At 47.7% G+C, this 27,454-nt stretch overlaps 1 protein-coding gene across 4 annotated transcripts in view; it reads left to right on the forward strand.

The window, feature by feature from the left end:
* Positions 1-529: 529 nt before the first annotated feature.
* Positions 530-27,454, forward strand: part of LOC139265810 (histone deacetylase complex subunit SAP130-like) — a 77,790-nt gene continuing 50,865 nt past the window's right edge. For 2 of the 4 annotated variants that reach the window (XM_070883257.1, XM_070883256.1), the window contains exons 1-6: positions 530-667; positions 12,531-12,657; positions 23,206-23,462; positions 24,879-24,944; positions 26,562-26,729; positions 26,880-27,012. In XM_070883257.1, the coding sequence (XP_070739358.1) occupies positions 12,537-12,657; positions 23,206-23,462; positions 24,879-24,944; positions 26,562-26,729; positions 26,880-27,012 (745 nt within the window). In that variant the 5' untranslated portion in view covers positions 530-667; positions 12,531-12,536. The remainder of the gene's footprint in view (positions 668-12,530; positions 12,658-23,205; positions 23,463-24,878; positions 24,945-26,561; positions 26,730-26,879; positions 27,013-27,454) is intronic. The other 2 variants (XM_070883259.1, XM_070883258.1) reach the window with 1 other exon arrangement.

Below are 27,454 nucleotides of genomic sequence, written 5' to 3' on the forward strand. Positions count from 1 at the left end.
TCACCATTTAAAAAATACTCTGCTTTCCTGTGGAAATACACTCAGCCGATCAGCAGGAGTCACTTGCCAATTATTCAAAAATTTCAGAATAACGTACAAAATGATCAAACAGATTAAATGAAAGAATTTCAATCTGTGTCGAGGCTCCAGCAGACGAGCCACATTAGGCGGGTGGCCAGGGACAACAAACCCAGGGAGAGTCTGTCAGCACCTTCAGGAGAGCAGACACAGCCATTTGTCTCCTTGACCTCTAACCTCCCAGCCACTGCCCGCCAATTTACTCGGCAAATCCAAAAGACTACGACTCCCAGAGGGCAGCGCGCAGACACCCCCAGCATGTCACCGGTTGCCGTGGCAACCAAGGTACAAAGTTCACAGCATAGTGATTCTGACCAATGGAAGCCATGGAGGGGGCAACAGGGCCACAGCCAATCGGAACACATGTTACATGTTGAATCGCATCTCGCTCGCTCGAATTGTCGTCCAATAGAAACACAGGACGCTCCAAGGCTCCGCCAATCAGAGAGCAATTTGTTTGGAATTTCGTCGATGGCTCTCGAATCCTTCGGGAAACTGCGATCTGCGAGCGACCCGGGAAACAGCACGCAACACCGGCCACCGGGAACCGGGAACCGGGAACCAGCGGCCGCCCAGCAAATAACCAGAGGTGAGGAGCGGACGGTGCATCAGGCCCCCGGGCAGTGAGGGGGAGAGAGCGGGGCCCGGGCAGTGAGAGAGAGTGAGCGGGATATCGGGGCCCGGACAGTGAGAGAGAGCGAGACATCGGGGCCCGGGCAGAGTGAGGGGGAGACACACATTCGGCCCTGGGGAGAAAGAGTGAGGGGGAGAGACACATCAGACCCTGGGCAGTGAGAGAGAGAGGGGGTGGGGGGAGACACATCAAGCTCCGGGCAGTGAGAGAGGTGGAGAGACACATCAGGCCCCGGGCAGTGAGAGAGGTGGAGAGACACATCAGGCCCCGGGCAGTGAGAGAGAGGGAGAGACACATCAGGCCCCGGGCAGTGAGAGAGGTGGAGAAACACATCAGGCCCCGGGCAGTGAGAGAGGTGGAGAGACACATCAGGCCCCGGGCAGTGGGAGAGACACATCAGGCCCCGGGCAGTGAGAGAGAGGGAGAGACACATCAGGCCCCGGGCAGTGAGAGAGAGGGAGAGACACATCAGTCCCCGGGCAGTGGGAGAGACACATCAGGCCCCGGGCAGTGAGAGAGGTGGAGAGACACATCAGGCCCCGGGCAGTGAGAGTGAGGGAGAGACACATCAGGCCCCGGGCAGTGAGAGAGGTGGAGAGACACATCAGGCCCCGGGCAGTGAGAGAGGTGAAGAGACACATCAGGCCCCGGGCAGTGAGAGAGGTGGAGAGACACATCAGGCCCCGGGCAGTGAGAGAGAGGGAGAGACACATCAGGTCCCGGGCAGTGAGAGAGAGGGAGAGACACATCAGGCCCCGGGCAGTGAGAGAGGTGGAGAGACACATCAGGTCCCGGGCAGTGAGAGAGAGGGAGAGACACATCAGGCCCCGGGCAGTGAGAGAGAGGGAGAGACACATCAGGCCCCGGGCAGTGAGAGAGAGGGAGAGACACATCAGGCCCCGGGCAGTGAGAGAGAGGGAGAGACACATCAGTCCCCGGGCAGTGGGAGAGACACATCAGGCCCCGGGCAGTGAGAGAGAGGGAGAGACACATCAGTCCCCGGGCAGTGGGAGAGACACATCAGGCCCCGGGCAGTGAGAGAGGTGGAGAGACACATCAGGCCCCGGGCAGTGAGAGTGAGGGAGAGACACATCAGGCCCCGGGCAGTGAGAGAGGTGGAGAGACACATCAGGCCCCGGGCAGTGAGAGAGGTGAAGAGACACATCAGGTCCCGGGCAGTGAGAGAGGTGGAGAGACACATCAGGCCCCGGGCAGTGAGAGAGAGGGAGAGACACATCAGGTCCCGGGCAGTGAGAGAGAGGGAGAGACACATCAGGCCCCGGGCAGTGAGAGAGGTGGAGAGACACATCAGGCCCCGGGCAGTGAGAGAGGGGGAGGTTCACACAGACCCCAGGCAGTGAGAGAGGTGGAGAGATACATCACGCCTCGGGAAGTGAGAGAGGGGGAGAAACACATCAGGCCTCGGGCAGTGAGAGAGGTGGAGAGACACATCAGGTCCTGGGCAGTGAGAGAGGGGGAGAAACACATCAGGCCTCGGGCAGTGAGAGAGAGGGAGAGACACATCAGGCCCTGTGCATTGAGTGAGAGAGAGAGGGGGAGGGACACAGCTGGCCCTGTGCATTGAGAGAGGTGGAGAGACACATCAGCCCCCGGGCAGTGAGGGAGAGAGAGAGGGGGAGAGACACATCAGGCCTCGGGCAGTGAGAGAGGGGGAGAGACACATCAGGTCCCGGGCAGTGAGAGGTGGAGAGACACATCAGGTCCTGGGCAGTGAGAGAGGGGGAGAGACACATCACGCCTCGGGCAGTGAGAGGGGGAGAGACATATCACGCCTCGGGCAGTGAGAGGGGGAAGAGACACATCAGGCCTCAGGCAGTGAGAGAGAGAGAGAGGGAGGGAGAGACACATCAGGTCCTGTACATTGAGTGAGAGAGAGAGGGGGAGGGACACAGCTGGCCCCAGGCAGTGAGAGAGAGGAGACACACATCAGGCCTCGGGCAGTGAGAGAGAGGGAGAGACACATCAGGCCCTGTGCATTGAGTGAGAGAGAAAGAGGGGGAGGGACACAGCTGGCCCTGTGCATTGAGAGAGGTGGAGAGACACATCAGCCCCCGGGCAGTGAGGGAGAGAGAGAGGGGGAGAGACACATCAGGCCTCGGGCAGTGAGAGAGAGGGAGAGACACATCAGGTCCCGGGCAGTGAGAGGTGGAGAGACACATCAGGTCCTGGGCAGTGAGAGAGGGGGAGAGACACATCACGCCTCGGGCAGTGAGAGGGGGAGAGACACATCACGCCTCGGGCAGTGAGAGGGGGAAGAGACACATTAGGCCTCGGGCAGTGAGAGAGAGAGAGAGGGAGAGACACATCAGGTCCTGTACATTGAGTGAGAGAGAGAGGGGGAGGGACACAGCTGGCCCCAGGCAGTGAGAGAGAGGAGACACACATCAGGCCTCGGGCAGTGAGAGAGAGGGAGAGACACATCAGGCCCTGTGCATTGAGTGAGAGAGAGAGAGGGGGAGGGACACAGCTGGCCCTGTGCATTGAGAGAGGTGGAGAGACACATCAGCCCCCGGGAAGTGAGGGAGAGAGAGAGGGGGAGAGACACATCAGGCCTCGGGCAGTGAGAGAGGGGGAGAGACACATCAGGTCCCGGGCAGTGAGAGGTAGAGAGACACATCAGGTCCTGGGCAGTGAGAGAGGGGGAGAGGCACATCACGCCTCGGGCAGTGAGGGGGAGAGACACATCACGCCTCGGGCAGTGAGAGGGGGAAGAGACACATCAGGCCTCGGGCAGTGAGAGAGAGAGAGGGAGAGACACATCAGGTCCTGTACATTGAGTGAGAGAGAGAGGGGGAGGGACACAGCTGGCCCCAGGCAGTGAGAGAGAGGAGACACACATCAGGCCTCGGGCAGTGAGAGAGAGGGAGAGACACATCAGGCCCTGTGCATTGAGTGTGTGAGAGAGAGAGAGAGAGAGAGAGGGGGGGAGCGACATAGGGACACAGCTGGCCCCGGGCAGTGAGAGAGAGGAGACACATCAGGCCTCGGGCAGTGAGAGAGGGGGAGAGACACATCAGGCCTCGGGCAGTGAGAGAGAGGAGAGACACATCACACCTCGGGCAGTGAGAGAGAGGAGAGACACATCACGCCTCGGGCAGTGTTTAATTACAAACTAGTTACAGCACAGAAACAGGCCATTTGTTGGCCGAGCTGGTGTTTATGCTCCACTCGAGTCTCCTCCCATCCCTCTTCATCTAACCCCATCAACATATCCTTCTATTTCTTTCTCCCTTGTGTTTATCTAGCTTCTCTATAAATGCTATTCACCTCAACCACTCCTGTGGTAGTGAGTTCCACATTCTCACCACTCGCTGGGTAAAGAAGTTTCTCCTGAATTCCCTGTTGGATTTATTAGTGACTATCATATATTGATGGCCCCTAGTCTTGGTCTTGCCCGCAAGTGGAAACGTGTTCTCTACATATACTCTATTAAACACTTTCATGATCTTGAAGACCTTCATCAGGTCACCTTTCAGCCTTCTCTTTTCTAGGTCCTGATCGGTATAACCTCTCTGTTCTGGTATCAACAACAACAACTTGTATTTATATAGCGCCTTTAAAGTAGTAAAACATCCCAAAGCGCTTCACCGGAGTGTTATCAAACAAAATTTGACACTGATCAAAGAGGTAGGTACCTGGTCAAAGAGGTAGGTTTTGATGAGCATCTTAAAGGAGAAATGGAGAGGTTTAGGGAGGGAATTCCAGAGCTTCATCATCATAGGCAGTCACTTGAAATCAAGGAAGACTTGCTTCCACTCTAACTGTGAGTTCTTGGGTGACTGAGCAGTCCAATACGGGAATTACAGTCCCTGTCACAGGTGGGACAGACAGTCGTTGAAGGAAAGGGTGGGTGGGACAGGTTTGCCGCACGCTCCTTCCGCTGCCTGCTCCTGGTTTCTGCATGCTCTCGGCGATGAGACTCGAGGTGCTCAGTGCCCTCCCGGATGCACTTCCTCCACTTAGGGCGGTCTTTGGCCAGGGACTCCAGGTGCCGGTGGGGATGTTGCATTTTATCAGGGAGGCTTTGAGGGTGTTCTTGAAACGTTTCCTGTGCCCACTTTGGGCTCGCTGGCCGTGTAGGAGTTCCGGGTAGAGCGCTTGCTTTTGGGGTCTTGTATCAGGCTTGTGAACAATGTGGCCCGCCCAGCACAGCTGGTCGAGTGTGGTCAGTGCTTTGATGTTGGGGATGTTAGCCTGATCGAGGACGCTAATGTTGGTGCGTCTGTCCTCCCAGGGGATTTTCAGGATCTTGCAGAGACATCGTTGGTGGTATTTCTCAACAATTTGAGGTGTCTACTGTATATACTGCACGTCTCTGAGCCATACAGGAGGGCGGATATCACTACAGCCCTGTAGACCATGAGCTTGGTGGCAGATTTGAGGGCCTGATCTTCGAACATTCTTTTTCTCGGACGACCGAAGGCTGCGCTGGCGCACTGGAGGCGATATCTGATTCCAGAGCTTAGGGAGCTGAAGGCACGGCCACCAATGATGGAATGATTAAAATTGGGGATGCTCAAGAGGCCAGAGTTGGAGGAGTACAGACATCTGAGGAGAGTAACTAGAGAATGCTGCGAGTTCTGGACTGTGGGGGTGGGGGAGGAGAACCTTGGAGGAAGTTTGCCTGGTGGGATAGGGGTAGGGAGGGAAGTATCCGAGGCAGCTGATCGGATGGTTTCAGTCTTAGTGACAAAGAAGTCCATGAGCTGCTAGCACTTCATAGAACGGTTACAGCATGGAAGGAGGCCATTCGTCTAGTTGATCCCATACCGGCCCTCTGCAAGAGCGCTTCAGCTAGTCCCACTCCTCCGCCCTTTCCCTGTAGACCTATAAATGTCTCTCCTTCAGGTACATATCCAATTCACTTTTGAAAGCCACAATATGAATCTGCCTCCACCACCCCTTCAGGCAGTGCATTCCAGATCCTAACCACTCGCTGTGTAAAAAAGCTTTTTCTTATGTAGCCTTTGATTCTTTTGCCAATCATCTTAAATCTGTATCCTCTGGTTCTTGACCCTTCTGCAATGGGAACAATTTCTCTCTTATCTACTCTTTTCAGACTCCTCATGATTTTGAACAGATCTATCAAATCTCCTCTCAATCTTCTCTGTTCTAAGGAAAACAACCCCTGCTTCTCCAGTCTATCCACGTAACTGAAGTCCCTCATCCCTGGAATCATTCTCGTAAATCTTTTCTGCAGCCTCTCTAAGGCCTTCACATCCTTCCTAAAGTGCAGTGCCCAGAATTGGACACAATACTCCAGTTGAGGCCGAACCAATGTTTTACACAGGTTCATCAGAATTTCCACACTTTTGTACTCTAAACCTCTATTTGAAGCCCAGGATCCTGTCAGCTTCTTTAACCCCTTTCTCAACCTGCCCTTCCCACCTTCAATGATTTGTGCACATATACCCCATGGTCTCTCTGTTCATGCGCTCTCTTTAGGATTGTTCTCTTTCCTAGCTCCCTAAAATCTGCCTGCAGGATCTCTTTCCCTCTTTCTTGTTGGTACCAATATGGACCAGGACTTCTGGCTGTTCACCCTCCCCCCTCAGAATGTTCTGCAGCTGCTCAGTGACAACCTTAACCCCGGCACCAGGGAGACAACATACCATCCTGGAGTCACGTCTGCGGCCGCAGAAACGCCTGTCTGCTTCCCTAACTATTGAATCCCCAACCACTATTGCGCTCCCACTCTTCTTCCTCTCTCCCCTCCACCACCCTCCCCCCCCCCCCCCAACCAGCCCAGTGCAGTTGAGCCACCTGTGGTGCCGTGGACTTTGCTTTGCTGTACTCCCCGGTGGAACCATCAACCTCACCAGTACTCAGAACAGAATTATGGTTGGTGAGTGAGATGCACTCTGGGGACCACTGCTCTACCTGCCTGGTCCTCCTCTCTGTCTGGCAGTCACCCATTCCCTCTCTTCCTGCGCAATCCGTAGCTGCGGGGTGACCACCTCCTGACAAGTATTATCCACGAAGCTCTCAGATAAAGGAGTGCTGCTCAAGCTCCAAAACTCGGAGCTCGAACTCCTCCAGCTGACGACACTTTCTGCACACATGGTTGTCCAGGACACGGGAAGTGTCCTGGAGTTCCCACATGGCACAGAGTGTGCATTCTGCTAGAACAAGCTCCCCTGCCATGCCTTTATTTATTCAACTATTAACTAACGTCTTTTCTTTTTCAAAGTAACTTAACAGAAATAAACTTAAGGCTTAGAAAAAAAAAGTCACCAACTATTCACCAGCAGCCCCTTTCCTTGCAATGACATCACTTTGCTCTGTGACACTTGCGCTCCCTCCAGGCTCTTGGGCCTACCTTTATCTGCGGCATCTCCTCTAGCTGTCCCGCAGGTCTACTCTCGTGTCTATTAACTTAAGAGACCTTGGGTTCTGTAGCTCCTCCTTGTCAGTCAGTCCACCGCTGTCCACCGAATTCCTGCGCTCGCAAAATTCCTTGCAAACTGAGTGATTCCTAAGCAGAGTGAGTGTCCCAGCTCTGTCTCCAAGCTCTGTGCTCAAGCTCTCAACTTGTTGTTGGAGGTGAGGGTGGAGGTTCTTGGCAGTGAGAGGGAGGCAGAGAGACACAGTGAGATCCTGGGCAGTGAGAGAGGGAGAGACACAGTGAGATCCTGGGCGGTGAGAGAGGGAGAGACACAGTGAGATCCTGGGCAGTGAGATTCTGGGCAATGAGAGAGGGACAGACACAGTGAGATCCTGGGCGGTGAGAGAGGGAGAGACACAGTGAGATCCTGGGCGGTGAGAGAGGGAGAGTCACCGTGAGATCCTGGGCAGTGAGAGAGGAGAGTCACAGTGAGATCCTGGGCAGTGAGAGGGGAGAGACAGCGAGGTGCTGGGCAGTTTTATTTGTTTTAGTAGAACATTTTATTTGAAGAGAAAGCTATAGTACAAGTAATAAAATGTTCTGCTTAAAATTAAAAATCTCTTTCCCTTTCTCACTTTGCACTTTTGAGGTTAGCAGTTAATACCTTCCATAAACTCCAATCTTTTCACAGGAGAATTGTATTGGTTAAGGATGTTAACCTGCCTATCCCATTACATCATGCAGCCATGAAGTTCTTTGCATGCCTCTTAATCTATTACCATCAACTATTCCAGACAATAATACCCTCGGCCATCCTTGTGACTTCTGGATAATGTGATCACAACACGCTATTTTTCTTACCATTAATCAGTCTTGTCACTTCCCTGTCTCTCTCTCTCCCTGCCCCCCCCTCTTCCCTCTCTCCCCTCTCTATATTTCAAGCACCCTCTCATTTGGCATCATGTCCCACTGATAGAAATGCTGAGTCAGGGGTTTCTGGCACATTACCCTTGAGCCCTCACAAACTAATCCTTCAATGTCTGTCAATTCATTCCTCTTTGTACTGATATTTATTAATGCTCTGACCTGTTAATGGACGTAGAGTTTTGGAAAAGCTGTTTTTAGTGATGTTGCATTGATGGACACACCGATCTGTTTCTGGAGCATGAGATATCTACAAATAATGGGAAAGTAGATTCAACCTGTAAACATATATAAATCTTTGGTTAAGCCTCAGCTAGAGTGTTGCGTTCAGCACCACACTTTAGGAAGGATGTCAAGGCCTTGGAGAGGGTGCAGAGGAGATTTACCAGAATGAATCGTAGAATCTGACTGCACATCAGGAGGCTATTTGGCCCATCGTGTCTGTGCCGGATCTTTGAAAGAGCTATAACGTTTAGTCCCACACCCCAGCTTTTCCCCCCATAACCCTGTAAATTAGTCCTCAATACACAACCAATTGCCTTTTGAAAGCTCCTGTGGAATCTGCCTCCATCAACATTTCAGGTAGGGCGTTCCAGATCTTAATAACCCGCTGTGTGACCATTTCTCCTCATTTTTCTTCGAGTTCTATTTTAAATCTATGACCTCTGGTTAACAACATACTTACCAGAGGAAAAAGTTTCTCCTTGTATACTCTATCAAAAACCCTCATAATTTTGAACACCTCTGTTAATTCTCACCTTGATTTTCTCTGCTCTAAGGAAAGCAATTCTCCAATCTTTCCCCATAACTGAAGTCCATCAGCCTGGTAAACCTCCACTGCACCTTTGCCAAGGTCTTGACAACCTTCCAGAATTGAACACCGTACTAACCAGAGATTTACAAAGGTTTAGCATGACTTCGTTGTTTTGTGTTCAAAACTCTCTGGTACCAGGGATGAGGGACTTCAGTTATGTGGAGAGAATAGAACATACATAAGAAACAGGAGCAGGAGCAGGAGTAGGCCCCCTAGCCCCTCGAACCTGCTCCGCCATTTAATAACATCATGACTGATCTGATCATGGACTCGACTCCACTTCCCTGCCCGTTCCCCATAACCCTTTATTCCCTTATCGCTCAAAAATCTGTCTATCTCCGCCTTAAATATATTCAATGACCCAGCCTCCACAGCTCTCTGGGGCAGAGAATTCCACAGCCCTCTGAGAGAAGAAATTCCTCCTCATCTCAGTTTTAAATGGGCGGCCCCTTATTCTGAGACTATGTCCCCTAGTTCTAGTTTCTCCTGTGAGTGGAAATATCCTCTCTGCATCCACCTTGTTGAGCCCCCTCATTATCTTATATGTTTTGATAAGATCATCTCTCATTCTTCTGAACTGCAATGTGTATAGGGCCAACCTATCCTCATGAGTCAACCCCCTCATCTCCGGAATCAACCCAGTGAACCTTCTCTGAACAGCCTCCAATGTAAGTATATCCTTCCTTAAATTCGGAGACAAAAACTGTACGCAGTACTCTAGGTGTGGCCTCACCAATACCCTGTACAGTTGTAGCAGGACATCTCTGCTTTTATACTCTATCCCCCTTGCAATAAAGGCCAACATTCCATTTGCCTTCCTGATTACTTGCTGTACCTGCATATTAACTTTTTGTGTTTCATGCACAAGGCCCCCAGGTCCCTCTGTACTGAAGCACTTTGCAATTTTTCTCCATTTAAATTATAATTGCTTTTCTATTTTTTCTGCCAAAGTGGATAATCTCACACTTTCCCACATTATACTCCATCTGCCAAATTTTTGCCCACTCACTTAGCCTGTCTATGTCCCTTTGCAGATTTTTTGTGTCCTCCTCACAATTTGCTTTCCCACCCATCTTTGTATCATCAGCAAACTTGGCTACAGTACACTCAGTCCCTTCATCCAAGTCATTAATATAGATTGTAAATAGTTGAGGCCCCAGCACCGATCCTTGGGGCACCCCACTAGTTATTGTTTGCCAACTGGAAAATTACCCATTTATCCCGACTCTCTGTTTTCTGTTAGTTAGTCAATCCTCTATCCATGCTAATATATTACTCCCAACCCCATGAACTTTTGTGTACTAACCTTTTATGTGGCACCTTATCGAATGCCTTCTGGAATTCCAAATACACCACATCCACTGGTTTTCCCTTATCACCCTGCTCAAAGAACTCCAGCAAATTTGTTAAACATGATTTCCCCTTCATAAAACCATGCTGACTCTGCTTGATTGAATTATGCTTTTCCAAATGTCCCGCTAATAAAGGACTCCAGCATTTTCCCAACGACTGATGTTAGGCTAACTGGTCTATGGTTTCTTGCTTTTTGTCTGCCTCCTTGTTTAAATAAGGGCATTACATTTGCGGTTCTCCAATCTGCTGGGACCGCCCCAGAATCCAGGAAGTTTTGGTGGATTACAACCAATGGATCCACTATCTCCGCAGCCACTTCTTTTAAGACCCAAGATGCAAGCCATCAGGTCCAGGGAACTTGTCCGTCTTTAGTTCCATTATTTTACTGAGTACTACTTCATTAGTGATGGTATTAAGTTCCTCCCTCCCTATAGCCCCTTGATTATCCACTATTGGGATGTTTTTAGTGTATTCTACCGTGAAGATCGATACAAAATATTTGTTTAACGTCTTTGCCATTTCCCTGTTTTCCATTATTAATTTCCCGGTCTCATCCTCCAGGGGACTAACATTTAGCCACTCTCTTCCTTTTTATGTACCTGTAAAAACTCTTACTATCTGTTTTTATATTTTGTGCTAGTTTACTTTCATAATCTATCTTCCCTCTTTATCATTTTTTTAGTCGTTCTTTGCTGGCTTTTAAAAGTTTCCCAATCTTCTGGCCTCCCACTAGTCTTGGCCACATTGTGTGCCCTTGTTTTCAATTTCCTTAGTTAGCCACAGATGGTTATCCCTTTTCTTATTAGAGAACCTGAGATTATTCTTGGAGCAAAGAAGATTATAGGGAAATTTAATGGATGTTTTCAAAATTACGAGGGGTTTGATAGAGTGGATGGGGAGAAACTGTTTTCACCAGCAGGAGGGTCAGTAACCAGAGGACACAGATTTAGGATACTTGTCAAAAGAATCAAGGGGGTAAATAAGAGAAATTTTTATGTAGCGAGTTATTATAACCTGGAATGCACTGCATGAAAGAGTTGTGGAAGCAGATTAATAGTAACTTTCAAAAAGGGAATTGGTTATATAGTTGAAAAGGAGAAGTTTACAGGGCTATGGGGATATCTTTTTCAAAGAGCTGGCAAAGACACAGTGGGCAAATGGCCTCCTCTGTGCTCTATGATTCTATAATGTGGTCCCTGAGACCCGAATGCACTATGCAACCCACAAAAACAAAACTTTTGGATTCCCCTGCACTAAATGGGGACAGCACTATGTAATGAAGTCTTGCTAATCATTGTATTTCACCCTTGGATAGTCTCCTTTAAAGATGGAAAACTTTCCAAAAGTTTTGTAACAGTTGGTGCCTTGCGCTGAGTGAAGAGAGCTTTTGAGTGGCTCAGGAAAGGACTGGAAAATGAATCTGGAGGAATAAGGTATGGCTGTGAATGGGAGAGTTTGGTGTCCCAAGTGAGGAGCAGGAATTTAGGAAGAGAGTGTTTGTAGAATCGAAACATTAAGAAGTTCAACTTCAGGCTGCACCAAAACTATTCACTGGTCCTGGGTGAGCACAGCCCATGGAGAGGAGGGGAGGGTCACTGTGGCTGCCTGCCCCTCTTCCGTGATCCTATTCATGCCCAGGTAGCCCTGGAGAGGGGAGTGTGCAATGTATGCTTGGGACTTTCCACGACCGGTGGGCACCACAGGGAATCGAGTGTCTGGTAGACTCCGACAATAAGGCAGTCTGATTTAGATTGAGTTTGTTCAAACTAGACATGGCTAAATTACTTTGTTAGTTAGGATCATAAAATGATACACCACAGAATGGGGCCATTTGGCCCGTGCCGGCACTTTGAAAGTGGTGCGATTCTACGATTCATTCTAGTAAATCTCCCCTGCACCCTCTCCAGTACAGAGGACACTCATGGAATTGTTTTTCTGTTGATGACACTGGGACGACCCAGTGTTACTTTTACTGGTCATGTTTTGGTTTATGGCTTTAAAAGGAATTTTACGCAGATATGCCTTTTGGTGATCCTTGGTAAGTTATTTAATTCCATACATATGGGGCACTCTAGTGCTTATTGAGAAAAATACCACACCAGTTTATTTCTCCCCCTCCGCTGTTCTTTCTATGTAACTACCTGAAAGGGTAGTGAAAGCAGATTCAATAGTAACTTTCAAAAGGGAATTGGCTATATACTTGAAAAGGAGAAGTTTACAGGGCTATGGGGAAGGGGATAGAGGGTTATGCTGACAGATTTAGATGAGGAAAGATAAGATGAGGCTCGAGTAGAGCATAAACACCGACATGGACTGGTTGGGCCGAATGGTCTGTTTCTGTGTCGTATATCCTGTGTAACCTCGCTGCTGTTTTATTGCAGGATCCAATGAGCACACAGCAGTTTCCACGGCCTGGTGTGCCTTCGTCGGGCCTGGGAGCCGGCCAGCCTTCCATCACCAGCATGCAGAATAGCAGTGGTCCAGGGACACCAGGCAGCACCATAACAGGTAAATGGAAAGCAGCCGCTTATTCCTCATCAGTTAATTTGTGGTGAAGGGCTTGGCATGGAAGCATTAGGCTGGTACTTTCTCATGTTACTCAACATGTACAATGAACTGCTTTGAAGTGAGATGACTTAAGTGGGCGAACGTGACGGCCATTTTGTGCACAGCAATGCCCCACAAAAAGAAAGGCGATAGATAAACCATTAACCTGTGCAGACTTGTAAGTTTTTTTTTCTACAATTTCAGTTGAATTAAAGTTTTAAGTTGACATACAGAAGACCTATCAACATCTGAAAAAGGAAAGGGTAACCTGTTCATGTTTTGAGCTGTGTTATGGCCTTCTCAACCCTTGGTCCAAAACCTTAACCCATCTCTCTTTCCAGACCCTGATGCATAAACTGCATGTTTCCACAATTTTCAGTTTTTAAATTGAGCTTCAGCATTGTGTTTCTTCTTATCTGTGCTGGATAAATGTTTGATTGAGAATGAAGGGATAAGTATGCACTATTGAAGGAGCATTACAGATCATGATGGTTCCTGTGCTGGGAGTAGGGCGGGGCTCGGATTCCCATCTGGAGGACAGCTTGCCAAAGCGGAACAGCGGAGACCAAGGGGAATGGACAGGTATTCTGAAGGTTTGCTTCAACATTTGGGGATTGTGCGGTATTAATGGAGAACTTTTGTTGAATGCAACAACAACTTGTATTTAAAGAGCGCCTTCAGTGTAGTAAAACATCTGAAGGTGCTTCACAGGAGCGGAATCAGACAAAATGTGGGTATGCGCAAGAGTCCAGAATTGGAGGACCGCAGAGATCACAGAGAGTTGCAGGGCTGGAAGAGATTAGAGATGGGGAGGGGGCAAGGCCATGGAGGAATTGTACACAAGGATGAGAATTTTAAAATTGAGGCATAACCGTACCAGGAGCCAATGTACATCAACGAGCATAAGGGAGATGGGTGAATGGGACTTGGTGCGAGTTAGGATACGGGCATGCAGTGTTTTGGATGAGCTCTGGTTTATGTGGGTGAGATGGTAGATTCCACATGTCTGGAAGGAGTAAGCCGTTTCTTGTTTCATACATTCCCAACAACAACTTGTATTTATATAGCGCCTTTAACGTAGTAAAACGTCCCAAAGCGCTTCAAAGGAGTAGTATATGACAAAATTTGACACCGAGCCACATAAGGAGAAATTAGGGCATGTGACCAAAATTGGACGCAACACTCTAGAGCTCTGGGCCTAGGCAACAGAAGGCACGGCCACCATGGTTGACTGATTATAACCAGGGATGCTCAAGAGGGAATAATTAGAGGGACGCAGATATCTCTGGGGGTGGGGTGTGGGGGTTGTGGGGCTGAAGGAGATTACAGGGATGGGGAGGGACGAGGCCATGGAGGGATTTGAAAACAAGGATGAGAATTTTTAATTGAGATGTTGCTTAACCGGGAGCCAATGTGGGTCAGCGAGTACAGGGGTGATGGGTGAACGGGACTTGGTTCGAGTTAGGACACAGGCAGCCGAGTTTTGGATCATTTCAAGTTTACGTAGGGTAGAATGTGGGAGGCCAGCCAAGAATGCGTTGGAATAGTCAAGTCTGGAGGTACCAAAGGCATGGATGAGGACTTCAGCAGCGGATGAGCTGAGGCAAGGGCGGAGATGGGCGGTGTTACGGAGGTGCAAATAGGTGGTCTTAGTTATGGTGCAGATATGTGGTTGAAAGCTAATTTCAGGGTCAAATATGACACCAAGATTGCAAACGATGTGGTTCAGCCTCAGGCAGAAGTTGGGGCAAGAACATAAGAACTAGGAGCAGGAGCAGGAGTAGGCCATTTGGCCCCTCGAGCCTGCTCCGCCATTTAATAAGATCATCGCTGATCTGATCATGGACTTGACTCCACTTCCTGCCCGGTCCCCATAGCCCTTTATTACCTTTTCGTTCAAAAATCTGTCTATCTCCGCCTTAAATATATTCAATGACCCAGCCTCCACAACTCTCTGGAGCGGATAATTCCACAGATTTACAGCCCCCTGAGAGAAGAAATTCCTCCTCATTTCAGTTTTAAAAGAGCAGTCTCAGAATAAGGGACCATGTCCCCTAGTTTTAGTTTTCCCAATGAGTCGAGCCCCCTCATTATCTTATATTTTTTGATAAGATCACCTCTCATTCTTCTGAACTCCAATGAGTATAGGCCCAACCTACTCAACCTATTTTCATAAGTCAACCCCCTCATCTCCGGAAATAACCTAGTGAACCTTCTCTGAACAGCCTTCAATGCAAGTATATCCTTCCTTAAATACGGAGACCAAAACTGTACGAGTACTCTAGGTGTGGCCTCACCAATACCCTATACAGTTGTAGCAGGACTTCTTTGCTTTTATACTCTACCCCCCTTGCAATAAAGGCCAACATTTCATTTGCCTTCCTGATTACTTGTACCTGCTTACTAACTTTTTTATGTTTCATGCACAAGGACGCCCAGGTCCCTCTGTACTGCAGCACTTTGCAATTTTTCTCCATTTAAACTATAATTAGCTTTTTTATTTTTTTTGCCAGAGGATAACCTCACATGTTCCCACATTATACTCCATCTGCCAAATTTTTGGCCACTCACTTAGCCTGTCTATATCCCTTTGCAGATTTTTTTTGTGTCCTCCTTGCAATTTGCTTTGTATCATCAGCAAACTTGGCTACATTACACTCGGTTCCTTCATCCAAGTCATTAATATAGATTGTAAATAGTTGAGGCCCCAGCACCGATCCCTGCGACACCTCACTAGTTTGCGAACCCGAGAATGAACCATTTATCCCGACTCTCTGTTTTCTGTTACTTAGTTAATCCTCTATCCATGCTAATATATTACCCCCAACCCTGTGAACTTTTATCTTGTGCAGTAACCTTATGTGTGGCACCTTATCGAATGCCTTCTGAAAATCTAAATACACCACTTCCACTGGTTCCCCCTTATCCACCCTGCTCGTTACATCCTCAAAGAACTCCAGCAAATTTGGCAAACGTGATTTCCCTTTCATAAAACCATGCTGGCCCTGCTTGATTGAATTATGCTTTTCCAAATGTCCTGCTTCTGCCTTAATAATGGACTCTAGCATTTTCCTAATGACTGATGTTAGGCTAACTGGTCTATAGTTCCCTGCTTCCTGTCTGCCTCCTTTTTTAAATAGGGGCTTTGCAGTTTCTCAATCCACTGTGACCTCCCCAGAATCCAGAATATTTGGTAGATTACAACCAATGAGTGGGATGGAGTGAGTGGCTAGGGACCAGAGTTTGTGGTGGAGACCGAAAACAATTGTTTCGGTCTTCCCAATATTCAATTGGAGAAAATTTCTGCTGATCCAGAACTGGATGTCGGACAAGCAGTCTGTCAATTTAGAGGCCTTGGAGGGGTCGAGAGAAGTAGTGGTGAGGTGGAGCTGGGTGGCATTAGCGTACATGTGGAAACTGACATTGTGTTTTCAGATGATGTCGCCAAGGGGCAACATGTAGATGAGATATGAGGGATCCTTGTGGGATACCAGAGGTAACGATGTGGGGGCAGGAAGACAAGAAATTGGTGATTCTCTGGCTATAATTAGATAGATAAGAATGGATCCAGGCAAGTGCAGTCCCACCCAGATAGACAATGGTGGAGAGGCTTTGGAGCAGGATGAAGTGGTCACTGTGGCTGCAGACAAGTCAAGAACAAGGAGGGATGGTTTGCCGTTGTCACAGTCACATGTCATTTGTGACTTCGATAAGAGCCGTTTTGGTGCAGGGGCGGAACCCTGATTGGAGGGATTCAAACATGGAGTTGCGGGGAAAATTGACACGGATTTGGGAGGCGATAACACATTCAAGGACTTTGAGAGGAGGTTGGAGATTGGGGCGGTAGTTTACAAGGACGGAGCAGTCAAAAGTTGGATTTTTGAGGGGAGGGGCGATGACGGCAGATTTGAGGGAGAGAGGGACAGTACCTGAGGAGAGAGAACCGTTAACAATGTCAGCTAACATGGGAGCCAGAAAAGGAAGTTGGGTGGTCAGCAGTTTGGTGGGAATAGGGTCGAGGGAGCAGGAAGTGGGTCTCGGGGACAGGATGTGCTCGGAGAGGTCATGAAATGAGATTGGGAGAAACTGGAGAAAGATGTGATTTTCAGGTCTCAGGCAGGGGAGATCCTTAGAGGAAGTTTGGCCTGGTGGGCTCGAGGAAGAAATGAAAGTGGCACAGGCAGCTGAACCATCTCAACCTTGGGAGAAAAAGAAGTCCATGAGCTCCTCACACTTATTTTTGGTGGTGAGGGTGGAGGAGACAGGAGCGAGGGATTTAAGAAGACTGTTAGCAGTGGAGAATAGAAGCCAGGGTTTATCTTTAAATACCACAATGATTCTTGAAGAATGAGCAATTTTGGCAGACGAGAGCAGGACCCGATAGTGTGTTAGGTGGTCCAGCCATATCTGGCTAAACCAATTGTCCGCCACATCCGTTCAACTCTGCATCCCTTGGACTTGGGGAGCGAAGGTGAGGGCCGTACCAGGGGGAATGGCCAGGGTGAGAGAGAGTAATTGTTTTAATAGGGATTAGGACATCAAAGGGGGTGCATGAACAGAGAGACCTGGGGGTATATGTGCACAAATCGTTAAAGGTGGCAGGGCTGGTTGAGAAAGCGGTTAAAAAAGCTTACAGGATCCTGGGCTTCATGAATAGAGGTATAGAGTACAAAAGTGTGAAAGTTATGATGAACCTGTATAAAACACTGGTTTGGCCTCAACCGGAGTATTGTGTCCAATTCTGGGCACCCCATTTTAGGAAGGATGTGAAGGCCTTAAAGAGGTTGCAGAAAAGATTTACAAGAATGATTCCAGGGATGAGGGACTTCAGTTACGGGGATAGACTGGAGAAGCTGGGGTTGTTCTCCTTAGAGCAGAGAAGGTTGCGAGGAAATTTGATAGAACTGTTCCAAATCATGAGGGATCTAGACAGAGTAGATAGAGAGAAACTGTTCCCATTGCAGAGTCAAGAACCAGAGGACACAGATTTAAGGTGATTGGCAAAAGAACCAAAGGTGACATAAGAAAAAAAAATTTACACAGCGAGTGGTCAAGATCTGGAATGCACTGCCTGAGAGGAAGGTTGTTGCAGACTCAATCACTGCTTTCACAAGGGAGTTGGATAAGTACCTGAAGGATAGAAATTTGCAGGTCTATGAGGAAAGGGCAGGGGAATGGGACTAGCTGAAGTGCTCTTGCAGAGAGTTGGCATGGACTCGATGGGCCAAATGACTTTGTTCCGTGCTGTAACCATTCTAGGATTCTATGAGGGTGTGGTTGAGCTGATCGGTAGCTGCAGAAATGTGAATGGAGGGCCAAAGACTGGACAGTTGGAATTTCATAAGTGCAGTTGTAAGAGAGTTGGGAGAGAGTTTTTTGCAGGGCAGACAATGAAGGAAGTAGCGTTGGGGGCGGGGGGGCGGAGTGGTGTGGGTGGAGGGCGATACGAGGAAATGGTCAGAGATGGCCTTGAGGGCGATTGTCATGATGGGAGTAGCGAGGCCATGAGAGGTGGCCATGAATATGGGTTGTGAAGATTACATGGAGGGAGAGATTAAGAGTGGATAGGAGGCTAGTGAGCTCAGAGGAGAGAGAGCATGATGAATTGAGATGGAAGTTGCAATCACTGAGGATGAGAAGTCGTTTGGTGCAGAGGCTGAGGGAGGAAAACAGTGAAGATTTTCGACCTTAACAACCAGCTCATAAGGCCTTGCTGTGTGCAAATTAGCTACCTGCATAAGTGACGACATTTTATAACATGATGCATTGTCCCTGAAGTGCGTTGAGATATTCCGAGGCACTATGTAAATGCACATTCTTGCAGTTAGTGTATTTCTGTAGGTTGGCCATCCACTGGCTAATCTGAGCCTTTGCCAGGGGGAGAGCGTGGGTGGCAATGTTTTCTTTATTCACATGGGATGTGGGCGTCGTTGGTAAGGCCAGCATTTATTACCCATCCCTAACTGCCCCTTGAGAAGCTGGTGGTGAGCCACCTTCTTGAACCACTGCAGTCCGTGGGGTGAAGGTACTCCACTGTGCTGTTAGGTAGAGTTCCAGAATTTTGACCCCGCAACGATGAAGGAACGGCGATATAGTTCCAAGTCAGGATGATGTGTGACTTTTGGGGGAACTTGGAGGTGGTGGTGTGCCCATGCACCTGCTGCCCTTGTCTTTCTAGGTGGTAGAGGTCACGGGTTTGGGCGACATTGTTAAAGAAGCCTTGGCGAGTTTCTGCAGTATATCTTGTAGGTGGTGCACGCTGCAGCCATGGTAAGCAGGTGGTGGAGAGAGTGAACGTTTAAGCTGGTGGATGGGGTGCTGATCAAGCAGGCTGATCAGGCTCATCCAGGCAAGTGAAGAGTATTCCATCACACTCCTGACTTGTGCCTTGTAGATGGTGGAAAGGCTTTGGTTATCCAGCTGTGGATAACCAAGGAAATAAGGGAGAGTATCAAATTAAAAACCAATGTGTATAAGGTGGCCAAGGTTAGTGGGAAACTAGAAGATTGGGAAAATTTTAAACGACAGCAAAGAATGACAAAGAAAGCAATAAAGAAAGGGAAGATAGATTACGAAAGTAAACTTGCGCAAAACATAAAAACAGATAGTAAAAGCTTTTACCGATATATAAAATGGAAAAGAGTGACGAAAGTAAATGTTGGTCCCTTAGAAGATGAGAAGGGGGATTTAATAATGGGAAATGTGGAAATGGCTGAGACCTTAAACAATTATTTTGCTTCGGTCTTCACAGTGGAAGACACAAAAACCATGCCAAAAATTGCTGGTCACGGGAATGTGGGCAGGGAGTACCTTGAGACAATCACTATCACTAGGGGGGTAGTGCTGGACAGGCTAATGGGACTCAAGCTAGACAAGTCCCCTGGTCCTGATGAAATGCATCCCAGGGTATTAAAAGAGATGGCGGAAGTTATAGCAGATGCATTCGTTATAATCTACCAAAATTCTCTGGTCTCTGGGGAGGTACCAGAGGATTGTAAAGCAGCTAATGTAACGCCTCTGTTTAAAAAAGGGGGCAGACAAAAGGCAGGTAACTATAGGCCGGTTAGTTTAACATCTGTAGTGGGGAAAATGCTTGACGCTATCATTAAGGAAGAAATAGCGGGACATCTAGATAGGAATAGTGCAATCAAACAGACGCAACATGGATACATGAAGGGGAAATCATGTTTAACTAATTTACTGGAAGTCTTTGAGGATATAACGAGCATGGTGGATAGAGGTGTACCGATGGATGTGGTGTATTTAGATTTCCAAAAGGCATTCGATAAGGTGCCACACAAAAGGTTACTGCAGAAGATAAAGGTACGTGGAGTCAGAGGAAATGTATTAGCATGGATCGAGAATTGGCTGGCTAACAGAAAGCAGAGAGTTGGGATAAATGGGTCCTTTTTGGGTTGGAAATCGGTGTTAGTGGTGTGCCACGGGGATCGGTGCTGGGACCACAACTGTTTACAATATACATAGATGACCTGAAAGAGGGGACAGAGTGTAGTGTAACAAAATTTGCAGATGACAAAGCTTAGTGGGAAAGCGGGTTGTGTAGAGGACACAGAGAGGCTGCAAAGAGATTTAGATAGGTTAAGCAAATGGGCTAAGGTTTGGCAGATGGAATACAATGTCGGAAAATGTGAGGTCATCCACCTTGGGGAAAAAAAAACAGTAAAAGGGAATGTTATTTGAAGGGGGAGAAATTACAACATGCTGCGGTGCAGAGGGACCTGGGGGTCCTTGTGCATGAATCCCAAAAAGTTAGTTTGCAGGTGCAGCAGATAATCAGGAAGGCGAATGGAATATTGGCCTTCATTGCGAGAGGGATGGAGTACAAAAGCAGGGAGATCCTGCTGCAACTGTACAGGGTATTGGTGAGGCCGCACCTGGAGTACTGTGTGCAGTTTTGGTCACCTTACTTAAGGAAGGATATACTAGCTTTGGAGGGGGTACAAAGACGATTCACTAGGCTGATTCCGGAGATGAGAGGGTTACCTTATGATGATAGGTTGAGCAGACTGTGTCTTTACTCGTTGGAGTTCAGAAGGATGAGGGGTGATCTTATAGAAACATTTAAAATAATGAAAGGGATAGACAAGATAGAGACAGAGAGGTTGTTTCCACTGGTCGGGGAGACTAGAACTAGGGGGCACAGCCTCAAAATATGGGGGAGCCAATTTAAAACCAAGTTGAGAAGGAATTTCTTCTCCCAGAGGGTTGTGAATCTGTGGAATTCTCTGCCCAAGGAAGCAGTTGAGGCTAGCTCATTGAATGTATTCAAATCACAGATAGATAGATTTTTAACCAATAAGGGAATTAACGGTTACGGGGAGCGGGCGGGTAAGTGGAGCTGAGTCCACGGCCAGATCAGCCATGATCTTGTTGAATGGCGGAGCAGGCTCGAGGGGCTAGGTGGCCTACTCTTGTTCCTAATTCTTATGTTCTTATGTTCTTATGAGTCAGGAGGTGAGTCATTCACTGCAGAATACTCAGCCTCTGACCTGCTCTTGTAGTCACAGTATTTACGTGGCTGGTCCAGTTGAGATTCTGGTCAATGGTGACCCCAGGATGTTGATGGTTGAGGGGGGAGGGGAATTCGATGATGGTGAGTGAGATTGCTCAGAAGTGGACTGCAGCTGCACAGTTTGGATCAATGCAAGCTTCCTGCTTCATTCCTGGTCTCAACCAAGCTTTGATTGCAATGGCTTATACAATCTCTGTCTCTCTCTCCTTGTCTCTCACTCTCCCTCCCTGTCTATTCTCAGGCTGGGGACCATGAGAATTTCCATTTGAGTCAGTTGACAATGAGGTGAAAAATGATTACAAATAGGATACAGTTAGTATTTTTATTTGTGTTTTATTCGGCTGCCTGAGGAAAAGTGTGTTTGAAGACATGGCCCTCAAATCTGCCATCAGGCTCATGGTCTATAGGGCTGTAGTAATACCCACCCTCCTGTGTGGCTCAGAGACATGAACCATGTACAGTAGATACATCAAGTCGCTGGAGAAATACCACCAATGATGTCTCCGCAAGATCCTACAAATCCCCTGGGAGGACAGACGCACCAACATTAGCGTCCTCGACCAGGCCAACATCCCCAGCATTGAAGCACTGTCCACACTTGATCAGCTCCACTGGGCAGGCCACATTGTCCCAAAGCAAGCGCTCTACTTGGAGCTCCTTCACGGCAAACGAGCCAAAGATGGGCAGAGGAAACGTTACAAGGACACCCTCAAAGCCTCCCTGATAAAAGTGCAACATCCTCACTGACACCTGGGAGTCCCTGGCCAAAGACTGCCCTAAGTGGAGGAAGTGCATCCGGGAGGGCGCTGAGCACCTCGAGTCTCATCGCCTTGAGCATGCAGAAATCAAGTGCAGGCAGCGGAAAGAGCGTGCGGCAAACCTGTCCCACCCACCCCTTCCCTCAATGACTTTGTCCCACCTGTGACAGGCACTGTGATTCTCGTGTTGGACTGTTCATTCACCTAAGAACTCATCTTAAGAATGGAAGTAAGTCTTCCTCGATTCCGAGGGACTGTCTATGATGATGATATTTGGGTTTATAAAGTTCTGCATTTAATGCTTTCAGAATATTTTTCTTTCTGTAGTAAATCCAAGGTTTTAGAGGGGCTAACTTGGTCACTTTGATCTGGCCAACATTTATCCTTCAACCAACACCACTAAAACAAATTATCTGGTCCTTATCATAATGCTGTCTGTGGGACCTTGCTGCCTACAATGCAACAGTGACTACACTTCAGTAAAAGTACTTAATTGACTGTAAAATACTGAAAGGCACTGTATAAATGTAACTTTTTTTGATGTGGTTAGGGTAGTAGAGGTGAAACCTGGAATCAGCTAAACAATCGGTTGGCTCGATGGGAGGATGAGCTCAGGTGGGCTGAATGGGAATCTTCATCCATAGTTATCCTCTAGTTGAAGAGAGAGCAGTGAAGTCTGCACAAATCACACCATAGAAGGATTTCTTCATCTAAGCCCTGGAAATTGTTGGGTGCGGTTATGTTATGGATTAGTAATCCGCCTGGACTCGTAATCAGGAGAACGTGAGTTCATGTTCCACTGTGGCAGATTGAGAATTTGAATTCCGTCTAAAACAAAATCTGGAAATAAAAAGTTGGTATCAGTAAAAGTGACCATGAAGCTGTTGGATTGTTGTTAAAATCCTAAATGGTTCACTGATGTCCTTTTAGGGACGGAAACCTGCCGTCCTTACCCTGTCTGGTCTATGTGGTTATTTTTAACTGCTGTCTGAAGTGGCCTAGCAAGTCACCCAGTTGTTTCAAGAAGGTGACCCACCACCGCCATCTCGGGGCAACTCTAATGGGGCGGTCAGTACTGGCCTTGACTGCGACGTCTACGTTCCAAGAATGAATTTTTAAAAACTGGTGCAAGGGTTAATTTCTCAGAAGTGGGTATTAAGTTGGCATGAGTGATAGTTTTACTGTGTGGATTGATCGCTATTTTCTGTTTACTTCTAGCTGCCAGTGAGGAGATGAGTCGGGATTTGGAACACTTGCCCCGTGAACATTCAAACCCTATATCTTCATTGCCATTCCGAGATGAGAAACAGGAAACTGTGGTTGTTCGGCCTTACCCACAGGTGCAGACTCATACACAGCCACTCACAGCAGCCCAGCACCACATGCAGCAGCCTGGGGTGCCTGTAACTCTGAGTGCTCCTCCCTCGCACCTCGCACAGGCCGCTCAGCTTTCCTTCCCGGAAGGACTAATGAAGGTATGCAGACTTCTTTTAAACAGTGGTTAAGAGAACCCTCTGGGTTTTCTGATCAAGGTCCAGGAAGCATGGCCATGTGACCTTAAGCATGCAACTGAGATGGATTTGAGGCTGGCATCAACCATGCTCCTGTTTACTGCCAGTGTTCCATTCATCATTGCATCAGCGAGCATCCCAGGTGGTTTTGTTTTGATGTCGGCAGCATTACATTTTGGGCTGTGGAGGGCTATAGTTGTCTGCCCAGCACCCTGCAACTGGTTATTGTTTCTCCGTACTTTCTGATCGTGCTTAGTGGGTTAACTAATCCGGACAAGTTGCATAAACTTGGCTTGTAGTCATTGGGGTTTGGGTGATTAAGGGGTGATCTAATCAAGGTGGTTAAAATAATAATGGGATTCGATGTAGTTACAGAGAAACTATTTCTTTGGGTGCGGGAGTCAAGAACAAGGGGGCATAATCTTAAAATTCGAGCTCGGCCATTTAGAAGTGAAATCAGGAAACTATTTCTCTCAAAGGGTAGTGGAAGTCAGTAATGCTCCTCACAAAGTTTTGGATGCTGGGGGACAATTGGAGCATTCAAGACTGAGATCAATAGATTTTTGTTAGGTAAGGGTATGGAAGGATGTTGAACAATGGCAGGTAAATGGAGTTGAGGTACAAACCAGCCATGATATATTGAATGGCGGAGCAGGCTCAACGTGCTGAATGGCCTTGCAGACCTGCTGTAGCTCAGGATTGCTCCAAAGTCATTGCACTTGGTGACATGTTATCTTCAAGTTGCAGTCCCACCAGTACCACCAAGCTCAGCAATGTAACAGAGCAAGTCGTTGCAAAACCTCTTGGAGCTTGTGTGCCTTGCAAAAGTTGACATGCTGGACGTGGTTCGTTCCAGTCCTACACTTTCAAGAAATGTTATTAAGCTGGGCTCATTATCTTGAGTGAAGTCAAGTCACTATTTCTTTGGCTTGTCAGCACTGAACACTGTCAGGCTGGCTCAATTATTTCAGAATGACTCATGCATCTCCTGGGATGTTGCTTGTGGTGAATCAACGAATATGGAAACTCTTTTGATTGTAACTTTTTTTTCCAAGAGGAATGATTTCAAATAGGAGCATGCTTTTTTAATTAGCAATCAGAAAAGAATGACAATCTTTTGTGTGCTAGGGACACATTTAAAGTGTTATGCACGCTATAAACAAGATTTTTAATATATTAAGAGTTTTCCAGGGGCCCATCTGAATATAATGTAAGATCTAGTAGGGCACGATCCCTGTTAGGTGAGTTAAATGGTCCTGGTAGAGGAATCCATGACTTCACTATGAAATAGACATGTTTTACTGCCTGACAACATGAACAGAGAACTTGTATTTTGAACCTTGTCAGTGTGTTCCAATAAGTAACGCACTCTTATTTTAGTTCTCAGCTAGGGCTGTCCAGGTTCTCGGACCCCAGCGTAACTATGCCAGCCCTATATTTCCAGCGGTAAGTAAATGAAACCCTTCCAAAAAAATCTGACAGCTGGTTGCCACATAATAAATAACATTTGACGTGTTTTTAATATGTTTGTTGCGAGAGGTGTCCCGCATCTTTGAGTCATGTGTGTGAGCTGCTGCCAGCAAATGGTCTGCAGTTTGGATATGTTGGTGTTGCTTCCTCCCACACTTTTGTGTTGGGGAGAGATGGGGCGAGATTGTGTGCTGATTTTTTTTTTGGTTATTGTTGTTGGATGTGGGTAGAAATTTGCTTGCCCCACTGTGTCCCGCTTCAAACCGCACCTTCCCTGTCCTGGTCGGGCAGACCCTATGGTCTAGAACGCACCTGCCCATAATGTGGGTAGCCGCACCCAAATTCGATTAAAATCCGCCCTTTTGTTTGCTTCCTGCCCTGATTGGACGCTGGGGCCGCCTGTTTGTAGCTGGTGTTTGGCGTTCACAGGGCGGTGGAGGAAGAAGGCTCAAGGGACCTGTTCCAGCTCTCGGAGGGTGGTCGTGCACAGGTACCCAGCTAAATTGAAAGAAAATATTTTGCAGGCAGCTCAGCGGCTGCCTCCATCCTCCCACTGTGCCGGCCCTTGGGGGCCTAACGCAGCAGGTCTCTTTCCCCCCCCGCCCCCGCGGACTGCCTCACCTTTCCATGTATAAATGGTCCCGGACTCCCGCTCTGCTGGAGATCAGCACTCATCGGAAACCCAGGCTATGCACGTCACATGCAGAATTCTACCTTTAAGGTTCAAAGTCCTGAACTATTTCTTCCTTGGGATTGAGTTTGGGTCTAAAACCTTCATTAACTATAACTATAACAACATTTGGGTACTTTCTTCTTTTCATATTATTCCTCCTGTTTTTTCCTGAAGGCTAATACTGGCCTCTCATGGTGGTGTATCTCTACCTCACCCCTGCAACCATTCTTCTTGCATGAAACTTGCCTGGTATCATGGTGGGCGTTGCAGCCAATTATCATTTACCTTCATCTGGCACTAAAAATCAATGAGTTTTCCAACAGTAATTGCTCTTTAGTGATGAGTAGGAACCCTGGTTTAATTTCCCTGCTCTCTTTTCTCCCCTCCATGCCCCCCAAACTCCCCACCCCCAGGTGTGTTGAGGCCCATTATAAACCTCTCTCAGCAACCTGTGATTTTTTTCCTCAGTTCCACACTTTACCAACTGAGCCACTGCGAGAGCCTCCTTGTGTTTTTAATATTTGTGCCTGTGTTTAAATAGAAAATGCTGACCATGTCATTGGGAGACCTGTGAGAGGAGCTACTGAACCTGATGGTGTGAGGGAGCTGAATTAATACCTGTTGTGATCTGGTAACCTGACCACTGTCGAGCTCTGATTCTTCCAAGCCAGTTCCCACATGATGCCATCAGCATTTAATTGAAATATTTTTTGAAGATTCACAGAATTACCATTGGGACATCTGAGACCCTTCTAACAGGAGTGCTGAGGCAATGCACTTGTGGTAATATCTGTCCCACTCCCAAACGTGCATATTTGTGAAAATTCCAAACGAGCTGAAGTCTTGCCAGCTTCTCCCAGCCCCACTATTGCCATTTTTGCTCTTCTGCACAAAGTCAGATTGTAGTTTTGTTTTCCCAGACAACACTGAAGACGCCCTTGCCTAGTCGGCCCATTGCTCCAGCTCCATCATCTGGCTTGGGACACTTGACTGTTCCTCCTAAAGTTTCAGGACATGTAACTGTTAGCATGGACACCGGCGTACCACAGGCCTCTGCCATCCCCGTGGCAACAATCAGCGGGCAGCAGGTAAGCGCACGAATCTCCTAAATGTTCCAGCCCCCAAATATCAATTTACAGGTATGCCCAAGCACTCCCTAAACCGGAACAAACCATTCTGTCCAGCGGTTGTGATTTCAGTTACTGTATCTTGATTCTGCACGATCTCTTCCTGTCCAGGGGCATCCCAACATCCCTCATCTGATGGGCACCAACGTACAAATGTCAATCATCCGAAACTCTGTTCCAGCTTCACTCCACATCGGACCGTCCACAGCGCAGACACAGATGTTCTCATCCCATGTGCCTAGAGGTAACGCGTGTTTGTGTGTGTACATAAAATCAAATAAAGGTGATGGATTGTTACAGTTAACATTACAGGTTTCTTTCTGTTTAAATATCCTTAACAAAAGGTGAACTGTTGCATTGTCCAGCATACAACCTACAGATTGGATTTTCTGACGTTGTACCACGATGCTTAATGCACAATTCCCCTTTGTGTTTTTTTGGGTCATGGACATTTTTATTAATTGTATTGATGAGGTAACTTCACTTGTCTTATCTTTCCACAAACCAATAAAACTGAGAGCCCCTCTAACTCTCACTGCTATTAGGTCCACATGTAGAACCTGTACTCGACAGATTGCTGGAATAGCCACCATCAGTTCCGTAAAGCTAATTGAAGGATAATCATACTTGTAGCTTGACTGTCCTTGTAGCACTGTCCCTAGGGTCTAGAGGCTGTGGATTGAAGC

The sequence above is a fragment of the Pristiophorus japonicus genome, chromosome 6 (assembly GCF_044704955.1).
Source record: "Pristiophorus japonicus isolate sPriJap1 chromosome 6, sPriJap1.hap1, whole genome shotgun sequence".
NCBI classification, from domain to species: Eukaryota; Metazoa; Chordata; class Chondrichthyes; family Pristiophoridae; genus Pristiophorus; species Pristiophorus japonicus.